The sequence below is a fragment of the Taudactylus pleione genome, unplaced genomic scaffold, assembly GCF_031769625.1.
Source record: "Taudactylus pleione unplaced genomic scaffold, aTauple2 ptg000274l, whole genome shotgun sequence".
In the NCBI taxonomy this organism is placed as follows: Eukaryota; Metazoa; Chordata; class Amphibia; order Anura; family Myobatrachidae; genus Taudactylus; species Taudactylus pleione.
In genome coordinates, this window is record NW_028284676.1 from 668,503 (window position 1) to 680,618 (window position 12,116).

The following is a 12,116-nucleotide window of genomic DNA, read 5'->3' on the forward strand; positions in this document are numbered from 1 at the left end:
CGTCTGTCGGAAACTTATCTCCGTATTCAATTCCATCCGCTTTGCGCGTACGCGGAAAATCAATGCAATGTAATAGGTGAAAAAGATTTGCCTCTGAATAGCAGGAGAAAAGTGCATTTTATTATTTTGGGTGCAAAGGTGGGGAAAACCCTTAAAATAGCCCCCCCAAAGGATAACTGCTTAAAAAAAATCACTAAAAAGAAAAAGGAACACCCCAAAAAAGTACTTTGCGTTTGGGGTGAAAAAGCACAAAGTGGGGGGACAAGTTTGTAAACTAGTGAAATAATGTTCTGGGGGTGCTGTAAGAAGGGGTCAAGTGGTTTGGGGGTTGCAGGTGCTTTTATGAGGGTGGAATTTAGCATTTTTTATAACTACACTTTAGAGACATTTAAAGATGCTTGCACACATTTTCAGATATATGGTTTTAATGGACTGCGCTTAGTATGTAATAATATAACAGAAAGCAGCTCAATTATAAACGAAAATTGATTTTAACATATAGAATGAGCGATGTTAAAAATGGAATGGACAAACAAACAAACATGAACACCAACACACAATACACACCACTGAACATATAAATGATGTTTAAGCTCTTTTGAGGATATTAAAAAGCTGATCCAGGCAAGTAAGCAATGGTGATGCAAAGTCCAAAGCAGACTATCTGTCCCTACCTGTGTCTTTAATCCTGAGCGCTGGCAACGTGTATTTTCCTCTTGCCACTTGAAGTATCATGGCAGGTATGAAACGCGTTGGGCCCACCACTATCTAAGTAAAGGCAGAGGAGCGGAACTTGTTGCCGACTGACTCGCTGGCTTGCTGACGTCACTTTGTGCTGCTGCACACACCCGCCGCCGTCCTTCCAATACATTGCACGCCTATCGGCGGTGCACTGGCAAGAGGAAAATACACGTTTCCAGCGCTCAGGATTAAAGACACAGGTAGGGACAGATAGTCTGCTTTGGACTTTGCATCACCATTGCTTACTTGCCTGGACCTGCTTTTTAATATCCTCAAAACAGCTTTAAACATCATTTATATGTTCAGTGGTGTGTATTGTGTGTTGGTGTTCATGTTTGTTTGTTTGTCCATTCCATTTTTAACAGCGCTCATTCTATTTTCACATTTTCAGATACCCCAATTTTGATAGGACTACTTATTTTCTCCAAAAAATACTGCTTTATGCCATTCTTCACCACTTGTGCAAAGACGCAAATTAGTGGCAATTGCGCGAACTTAAGTACCCCAAATAAATTTTATTAGGACTAATTGGGCACTACTACATTGTTCCCCAAGGTTTCTGCATCTTTTTTGGGGGTTCAGGCTGGTTTCCCCGATTCTGACACCACTTTTCGCCTATTCTGACTTCACGTGTCTCCGTTTTCACGTCTTGGAATTGGATAGGGCAAATAGCGAGTACGCGCACTATAAGTTTCTGCGGCTAAAATACACGATATAGGTGAAAAGTCCGGCATGTGAAACTTTATCGCATACGCAAAACTAATTGAATTTGGGCCATAGACTTCAATGGTGCTTTCCCACCATTGAAGTCTATAGGGTAAAGTTTGATAGACAGCCTGTCCACTCAGTCAGCGGGCAGCTCCTACGGAGGCCTTGGGGACCCCCGGCCTAGAATGACTAGTGAGGGGTGATAAATGCTTTGGCCGACATTACACCGCTGCTAGAAATACTCCAGTGCTGGCTGTGAAAAATACAGGGGGCCCCTACTCATTTTGTCCCCTGTATTTCCATAACCAGGACTGGCTCACTGAGCCTGGTGCTGGTTGATTAAAATATAGGAGACCTCACTGTTTTATTTTTTCCACTTAACTGATCTGTCGGCCGAGACGGAAACTCTCGGCCTCAATCTCCTGCTATTGAGCAGTGTGTGTGCATTTCCTGATAATCTGCCCATATTTCCTATGTTTTCCTGTGACCAAGTCATCCTCCTTCTAAGCGGCCATATGCAAAATTAGTGTGACGTGGCTGAAAATCAGTGACCTCTAATAAAAAAAATAAAAATAAATTGTTTTGTGTAGCTCAGATATTGGGCTTTCGATTTGCAGAAAAATTGCTCCGTTTGTTGGTCCAAAAAAATAATAATTGCACATTGTGTACCTAGCTTTAATTACTACCACAGGTATTTTAATTTAACCATCTGTGCTGAAGCGTGAATATCCTTAAAACTTGTCAGGGTGCCTTGAGGGGGATGTAGTTATGAGACTGGCGGCCACATGGCCGCCTGTCTCAATCCCGACACAGGAATCCCGACAAGGGATTTAACATAGGCGTCAAAATACCGACGCCTATATTAATCCCGATGCCGGAACACTGAGAGGACGCCGGACCGATCGTGCCCAGCCGGGGTAAGTATACACTTAGCCGGGGATGGGGGAGTTAGGTTTAGGGACCCCAGGGGGGACAGGGTTTGGCACCCCTAAGGTAAGATTAGGGGGGTGGAGAGGGGTAGGGATAGTATACTTACCTGCACTGTCGGGATTTAGAATCATTGGGCTGCTTCCATCGGGATTTGAACCGCCGGGCTGTAATCTAGCAGTCATTCATACTGATTCCGCCTTGAGGTCTGAGGTTGGGACAAACTGGTTTAAAACGGGTTCTCAACCCTAGTCCTCAAGTACCACCAACAGGTCATGCTTTCAGGATTTCTGCAATTATGCACTGGTGAGTTAATGTATGTTTTTGGTTCAGTAGTTATCCCACCTGCATCCACAGACAGAAATCCTTAAAAACCGTGACCTGTCAACACCCTTTCCCCCCACCATGCTCTAGAGTACAGTTGAGGCTGTCCCTCAAGGGTGTAAAATTAAGAAATGTACATGATAGATTTCAGGCTGGGTACAGGAGTGAAGATTGGAGTAAGGAACAAGGAGCTTATATGGAGGAAGAGTAAGCACTTAGGGGTCTATTTACTAAGCAGTGTTAGGAGACAGAGTGAAAAGTGATAAGAAAGTGATAAGGTGCCAGCCAATCAGCTCCCAACTGTCATTTTTCAAACACAGCCTGTGAGATGACAGTTGGGAGCTGATTGGCTGGTACCTTATCACTTTCTTTTTACTTTTCACTCTGTCTCCTAACACAGCTTAGTAAATAGACCCCTTATTTTGGATAAATACCCACCATTTGCATCCCCCTCTAAAAAGAGAAGTGTCTACAGTTAGTTTTACTTAATTGCCCTGATATTTGATAGAGGACAGTTCATACATTTACAATTGTGACAGTATCACCAGAGATGGTGCTGGTGAGCAGCAGATTCTGTGTGGGGCAGGAGAGATCTGCCCACACAGAGAAGAAAAGGATTGTGGGAAGATGCCTAATTGCTGCCCAGTGGATTCAGTCCTGGGAGGACTGAGGCAGACCAGTCAGACAGTCCAGGTGGGACTGCAATTGGAGACCAGTGTGTGCTGGGAAGCCACTGGTGGCTAGGAAGCCAGGGTTCAGACCTACAGGAGGTAGGTAGAACCCTAAAACCTCTAAAAGACTGTGTTAGACTGCAACTGTGAGGCAGCCAGCCACTAAAGACCAGGCCGGAACCTGCTAGAAGAAGCAGCATAGCTGACCATTGAGAAGCCAGAGGCCAGGCTAACTATCCCAGTGTTACTCTGCAGGAAGCAGAGAGAGACTTAAGGTGCGTACACACTACACGATATGCTCCCTGAGCGATATCGTGTAGTGTGTCCCCGGCAGGCTGTGCTCAATGTCGTTCATGACATTGAGCACAGCCGCTGAACGATATCGTTCAGCACCGGGCTCTCTTCCCCCATTCCCGAACATGCAGCAACCTGACGACATCGTCAGATTGTGCTGCATGTTCAGGCGATGGACAATGTCGGAAATGACCAGCGGGAGTGCGCATCGCTGGTCGTTTCCAACATAAAGGTGCACGATTACTGAGCGATTGCACGATTACGATGTCGTAATCATGCAGTCGCTCAGTAATATCGCCCAGTGTGTACCCACCATTAGAACTTTTTATGCAGACAAGCTGCCCAAGGTTAGTCAGGAGCGAAGAAGTGAGTCGGTGGCCTGAATGGTGGCTAGGCATTTGTTATTTTCCTTTATATGCGGACCGTAAACAGAGCTGGCCCTAGACATAGACAAATTAGGCAAATGCCTAGGGGCATGCATTCCAAGCCTTGGGCTAAGTCAGCTTGACAGTGGGCAATGATGGGACCAGGACAGTCCGATGCACCTCTGCTCTTGCTGTCCAAATGCGATCGGAGCTCTCAGCTCAGCTCTGATCGGGCGGCAGCTCATACAGCCGGAAGCAGCTGGACTGGGGAGCAGTGGCAGCGGGCAGTAACAAAAATTGCCACTGGAGTGTCCAGTAGCCTGGGCCTGTCTACAGGGAGACAAACGGGGGTGGGGGCGCCAATGCTCTTGCTGTCACACTAAAATGTCTAGTTCTCTGTGGATGAGGATTGCAATGGGTGAGGGGTGTTGGATGCAGCTGGCTGCTGCTGTTATCTGTACTGCTGGTTGATGGGTGCTGTGCTGGGAGAGAGGTGCTGGGTCAGAGGCGGTACTAGCAATGGTGCTAGGGGGCACCACCCAACAACTTGCCTAGGGCAGCAAACTGGCTAGGACCGGCTCTGACCGTAAAGTACTTTTATTTATAACTTGAAAAGCTATGTGTGGCCCCTGATTAAAGCACCTAAAACTGCACCACTGACACTCTACCAAGCTAATTACCCCAAGTCATCACACAATCTAGTATTACAAGTAGGCTACAGTGTCATGAAGATTTGTTTTGTGTCCAAAATGGCTGCCTCAATTTGAGAAGAAGCATAGGCCTAGATGGAAAAGGTCTTTCCCCTCACCAGGCTGCACGCATAGTCTCAGGGGCCGTGGCCATGTGGACCAGTACTAAGCCATTGGTACAAGCAGTTGCCTGCCTTAATTTTTTTCCCCTCTTACCTATAATCTGTCTTGGAAGCTTGCCATGGATCAGGGGTTGAGACAAGTGACATGAGCCCTATCAGCCATCACGATAATCCTCTTTAACTGGGCCCACATGTGAAGCCCAGGTATTTTTTCTAACTTCCCCTGTTGGTGCTACTGGTGTGTAGTCAACAGGTTGCAGTCTGTGGAGATGTTACAGATGGGCAAAGTGCTAGCTGTAGTGACACATCTAGGCATCCTCTTAAAACTTTACATATGCAGAACTCATGAATAATACATTTGTCATCAACAGAAATTCATTTATTTTATATGTCCAACAAACTAAATTTAAACACAATTATTTGAACAGAGGCCCTCATTCAGCAGAGCACCGCTGAATGCAGATTCCCCCTTGTGCATTACCTATTCTGCACATGTGCAGAACAGGACCTGCTTGCTTGTACGCAGAGTGGCAGCAGCGGACTGTCAGTGATTGACAGTCTGCTGCCATTTGCGGGGTGGGGGGGAGGCAGAAGCGATGGCCTCTGTTTCACAAAACTGAGGTGTGTCGCCTTCGTTGGGGGGGTAGGGAAGAGACCAGGATCTCCAGCGGCAAACAGCTTTCCTGGCCTCTCACCTGCGATGGCTGGCCTGCGTGACCCCATGGTCACTTAGCCAGCCAAGGATCGCGCACATGATCCGATGCTGCATCCATGAACATGGCTCAGATCGTTAATACATGCAGGAGGCATGGCTCCTGCTGCATTAACATAATTGCAAAGCTGCTTGGGTGCTGCTTTGCAATTCCGTCCACTGCTGAATCAGGCCAATAGAATTGGCAGAATATATTGTATAAGTAAATTATTACTTAGCGACATTGTCTGGTTGATCTCCGATTTCCCCCTCCTGCCCATTTTAGTCTCTTTCATCTGGGATGCAGAGGTTGGAGCGAGCGGTGTTGGAGGTCCTGCCAATGTGGCGTTGTGGTGAAACCCAACTGATGTGACGAGTGGTGAGGCGGCAGTACTGGCCGTGGTAGAAGCTGCAGAGGAAATGCTTTGAGATTAAAGTGCTGACTTTTGTGGAAGACAAGGCAGTTATGTGACGCAGAGAACCGTTTTTGGGCCTGGGCACACGGTGGGTAAATCCGTCTGGCCCTGTTATGATTTGACAGGTGAACGGAGAGGAGACTGCTTCTTACAGAGAGACATCAGACCACGTTGGGGACAGTGGAAATTAGACTGTTCTAGTGACATCTCTTCATAATGACAGAGAATGGAGAGGAGACACTTACATACCTGCACTTGTGCGGTTTATCCTGTGATCTTTGTTCATCCTATGCTCTTGGATTAAGTCAATCATTGAATCCGGCCCTCTGAACGTTGATGTTCTGTCTGGGTCAAGAGCAGAAGGTGAAAATAACATGCTGTACTCTACGCTTAGGGGTATATTAGCTGAAGAGTGGATTTTTAGAAGTAGAGTTGTTGCCCATCGCAACCAAACAGATTCTACTTCTCATTTATCTAGCACCTTCTAGAACAGACCTGGCCAACCTGTGACTCTCCAGCTGTTGAGAAACTACAAGACCCAGCATGCCTTGCCAGAGTTTTGGCATTCCCTAATATCAAAACTGGCAAGGCATGCTGGGACTTGTAGTTTCACAACAGCTGGAGAGCCACAGGTTGGCCAGGCATGTTCTAGAAGATAATAGCTAGGATGTGATTGGTTGCTATGGGCAACAACTCCATTCTAAAAGCCTGCACTCTAGTAAATATACCCCTTATTATCAAAACCTGTCACCAGGAATGACATTTTTCCAATAGCTGTTTCTACCTGTGCTTGTCAAATACTCTGAGCTTTTGGGGGCTCCTTTTGGACTGGCTGTTCCTTAAAGTAGGGATGGCCATCGAAGGGTTCACCATCAATGGTCTTCCTCGATGGTGCCATCACTACTTTATAATGATGGCAGGAACCCATTTATGGAACGCATTGATGGTTTGCACAACCAATAGGCAATTCTACTGTGGGACAAGTGACTGTGGAGGCCCAATCAGTGAAGGAGGTGGGGCTAAGCTTAGTGTGACATGTATCAAGAAAAGATAACCATCTGACCTCTGCCACTGATGGAAAAACAATCGACCAGCGGTGAAAAACTATTGATGGTTAGCAACTATCGATTGTCGATGGCCATCCCTACCTTGAAGATGCCAGTGCAATAACTAACCCTTACCGTTCTGGAAATGTTTTGCTGTAGCAGCTGAACATCACCCAGCTACTACAGTGATCAAATAAAAAAGTTATGACAATCTTTTTTTCCAGGAAACTGCATCTCGCCCTTTAAGTAAAAAAAAAAAATGGAGAGCAACAATACAATAGACCTCAATCGAAATTTACTCCCAAAATGTCACATTCTACAGAGAGTTGGCGGAATCAGAGTCTGGTGGTGTAGTGACTCAAGGAGCATCAAACAAATGGATGTTATGTAATAACAGGTATGGAGTGTACTATTTCAAATGATGGGATTGAAGAACAATCGAGGGTGACTTCTGATTTGTTGGACTCCTACTGTACTTATATTGAAGAACTTACTTGGTGATTACTGTAATTTGTTTTATGGGCTGGTAAAAAGGGCACTTATCATTCTATTTCACCTGGGTGTTTCACTCTGGTTGAATGTGTTAATAAAGAGAATGCTGCTATTACATAAGATCCATTTGTTTTATGCTATTGTTCTAAGTGTTTAGGGTAAACACACTTTTTTAATGTGATTTTTAGCTGCATTTTTTGTTTTTATTGCGCAGCATTCTGAGTATTATCTGTATAGTCTTAAATCAAAAGGAGCCAAAACTACAACCGATGACGGCGCAGGACTTTTGGGCATTGTGTTACTCCAGTGTGGTATTGGGGTAGTGTACCAGCTGTAAGGGCTGCACTGTGACAGAGGGCCTGATTCAGTAAGGAACGCAATTCTGTGTATAGCAACGCACCGCAGTTGCTAATATCAGCAGTGCTGTTTAAATGTTTGCATTCACTTTGCGTACGCAGCCTGACATAAGGACGCCCACTTCCCCTTACCTCCGTATACTAGGGCAACATAGCGAAACAATCGGTAACATCGGATCCATGCGCACAGTTAAGCAAGCCCAGACCTGATTCGGGAATTGCTAACTTGTGCTCATGCTAGGAGTACTCAGGAGGCTTCCGGTATCGCAGTGGATAATTTATGCGCGACCCATGCAACGGCGTTGAGATGAACTGGCACGCCTGCGTTCGCACAGTGTCTTCCCCCCCCTCCAGTCACCAGCCACAAACTGCACTTCCTGTCAATCACTCTGCCATGGGTCTGTGTACGCGTCTGGCACGCGCGATGCATGCGCAGTGCGTATTGATTGACCGATTGTGTGCGTATATGCAACTGCATTACTTACTGAATCAGGCCCAGAGACACCATATTGGCAGACAGAAAGAAATTACATTATGGTTTCTACATAATACAGTGCTGTCCGTGGCACTGAAAAGATTATGCCTTCCTTTCTGTAAGGGATTTTTATCTGTCTGTATATATTGGGTTAAGAAAATGGTCAACAAGCCAATACTCCACTAGTATTCAGCAATAATACACTCTTCATAACCATGATTATTTAGTTCCCACACTCACTTGACAATACCTTGTAGGATGCATTTGCCAGACTTTGTTTCTTCATATTGGGGTCTGCAGGGACCACATGTATCACTGTCTGAAACACACCTTTCTCTCCTTTTCATAACACAATCCAGAAAGGTTGGACAACGACTGTCTACTGCAAGGAGACAGTAATGATAATGTACTGTATAGGTACAGAACAGTTCCTCCTCCTTACAAACTACTACACCATGACATCTATACACAGCACAGGTACAGTACAGACAGCAGCAGTGCCAGTCTCCTCCTCACACACTACTACACCATGACATGTATACACAGCACAGGTACAGTACAGACAGCAGCAGTGCCAGTCTCCTCCTCACACACTACTACACCATGACATGTATACACAGCACACATACAGTACAGACAGCAGCAGTGCCAGTCTCCTCCTCACACACTACTACACCATGACATCTACACACAGCACAGGTACAGTACAGACAGCAGCAGTGCCAGTCTCCTCACACACTACTACACCATGACATGTATACACAGCACAGGTACAGTACAGACAGCAGCAGTGCCAGTCTCCCCCTCACACACTACTACACCATGACATGTATACACAGCACAGGTACAGTACACACAGCAGCAGTGCCAGTCTCCTCCTCACACACTACTACACCATGTCATGTATACACAGCACAGGTACAGTACAGACAGCAGCAGTGCCAGTCTCCCCCTCACACACTACTACACCATGACATGTATACACAGCACAGGTACAGTACAGACAGCAGCAGTGCCAGTCTCCCCCTCACACAATACTACACCATGACATGTATACACAGCACAGGTACAGTACAGACAGCAGCAGTGCCAGTCTCCTCCTCACACACTACTACACCATGATATGTATACACAGCACAGGTACAGTACAGACAGCAGCAGTGCCAGTCTCCCCGCACACACTACTACACCATGACATGTATACACAGCACAGGTACAGTACAGACAGCAGTGCCAGTCTCATACTCACACACTACTACACCATGACATGTATACACAGCACAGGTACAGTACAGACAGCAGCAGTGTCAGTCTCCTCCTCACACACTACTACACCATGACATGTATACACAGCACAGGTACAGTACAGACAGCAGCAGTGCCAGTCTCCTCACACACTACTACACCATGACATGTATACACAGCACAGGTACAGTACAGACAGCAGCAGTGTCAGTCTCCTCCTCACACACTACTACACCATGACATGTATACACAGCACAGGTACAGTACAGACAGCAGCAGTGCCAGTCTCCTCCTCACACACTACTACACCATGACATCTACACACAGCACAGGTACAGTACAGACAGCAGCAGTGCCAGTCTCCTCACACACTACTACACCATGACATGTATACACAGCACAGGTACAGTACAGACAGCAGCAGTGCCAGTCTCCCCATCACACACCACTACACCATGACATGTATACACAGCACAGGTACAGTACACACAGCAGCAGTGCCAGTCTCCTCCTCACACACTACTACACCATGTCATGTATACACAGCACAGGTACAGTACAGACAGCAGCAGTGCCAGTCTCCCCCTCACACACTACTACACCATGACATGTATACACAGCACAGGTACAGTACAGACAGCAGCAGTGCCAGTCTCCCCCTCACACACTACTACACCATGACATGTATACACAGCACAGGTACAGTACAGACAGCAGCAGTGCCAGTCTCCTCCTCACACACTACTACACCATGATATGTATACACAGCACAGGTACAGTACAGACAGCAGCAGTGCCAGTCTCCCCTCACACACTACTACACCATGACATGTATACACAGCAAAGGTACAGTACATACAGCAGCAGTGCCAGTCTCCTCCTCACACACTACTACACCATGACATGTATACACAGCACAGGTACAGTACAGACAGCAGCAGTGCCAGTCTCCTCCTCACACATTACTACACCATGACATGTATACACAGCACAGGTACAGTACAGACAGCAGCAGTGCCAGTCTCCTCCTCACACACTACTACACCATGACATGTATACACAGCACAGGTACAGTACAGACAGCAGCAGTGCCAGTCTCCTCCTCACACACTACTACACCATGACATGTATACACAGCACAGGTACAGTACAGACAGCAGCAGTGCCAGTCTCCTCACACACTACTACACCATGACATGTATACACAGCACAGGTACAGTACAGACAGCAGCAGTGCCAGTCTCCCCCTCACACACTACTACACCATGACATGTATACACAGCACAGGTACAGTACACACAGCAGCAGTGCCAGTCTCCTCCTCACACACTACTACACCATGTCATGTATACACAGCACAGGTACAGTACAGACAGCAGCAGTGCCAGTCTCCCCCTCACACACTACTACACCATGACATGTATACACAGCACAGGTACAGTACAGACAGCAGCAGTGCCAGTCTCCCCCTCACACACTACTACACCATGACATGTATACACAGCACAGGTACAGTACAGACAGCAGCAGTGCCAGTCTCCTCCTCACACACTACTACACCATGATATGTATACACAGCACAGGTACAGTACAGACAGCAGCAGTGCCAGTCTCCCCTCACACACTACTACACCATGACATGTATACACAGCACACATACAGTACAGACAGCAGCAGTGCCAGTCTCCTCCTCACACACTACTACACCATGACATCTACACACAGCACAGGTACAGTACAGACAGCAGCAGTGCCAGTCTCCTCACACACTACTACACCATGACATGTATACACAGCACAGGTACAGTACAGACAGCAGCAGTGCCAGTCTCCTCCTCACACACTACTACACCATGACATGTATACACAGCACAGGTACAGTACAGACAGCAGCAGTGCCAGTCTCCTCACACACTACTACACCATGACATGTATACACAGCACAGGTACAGTACAGACAGCAGCAGTGCCAGTCTCCCCCTCACACACTACTACACCATGACATGTATACACAGCACAGGTACAGTACACACAGCAGCAGTGCCAGTCTCCTCCTCACACACTACTACACCATGTCATGTATACACAGCACAGGTACAGTACAGACAGCAGCAGTGCCAGTCTCCCCCTCACACACTACTACACCATGACATGTATACACAGCACAGGTACAGTACAGACAGCAGCAGTGCCAGTCTCCCCCTCACACAATACTGCACCATGACATGTATACACAGCACAGGTACAGTACAGACAGCAGCAGTGCCAGTCTCCTCCTCACACACTACTACACCATGATATGTATACACAGCACAGGTACAGTACAGACAGCAGCAGTGCCAGTCTCCCCGCACACACTACTACACCATGACATGTATACACAGCACAGGTACAGTACAGACAGCAGTGCCAGTCTCCTCACACACTACTACACCATGACATGTATACACAGCACAGGTACAGTACAGACAGCAGCAGTGTCAGTCTCCTCCTCACACACTACTACACCATGACATGTATACACAGCACAGGTACAGTACAGACAGCAGCAGTG

The 12,116-nt window shown here is 46.9% G+C and overlaps 1 protein-coding gene across 3 annotated transcripts in view; it reads right to left on the reverse strand.

The window, feature by feature from the left end:
- The window catches only part of LOC148513657 (neural proliferation differentiation and control protein 1-like), a 32,562-nt gene that overhangs the window by 9,526 nt on the left and 10,920 nt on the right, over positions 1-12,116 (reverse strand). For 2 of the 3 annotated variants that reach the window (XM_088481490.1, XM_088481489.1), the window contains exons 2-4: positions 8,568-8,699; positions 6,198-6,293; positions 5,768-5,941 (exon numbers count right to left, since the gene is read on the reverse strand). In XM_088481490.1, the coding sequence (XP_088337616.1) occupies positions 5,768-5,941; positions 6,198-6,293; positions 8,568-8,699 (402 nt within the window). Of the gene's footprint in view, positions 1-5,767; positions 5,942-6,197; positions 6,294-8,557; positions 8,700-12,116 lie in introns of those variants that run through there. The other variant, XM_088481493.1, reaches the window with a different exon arrangement.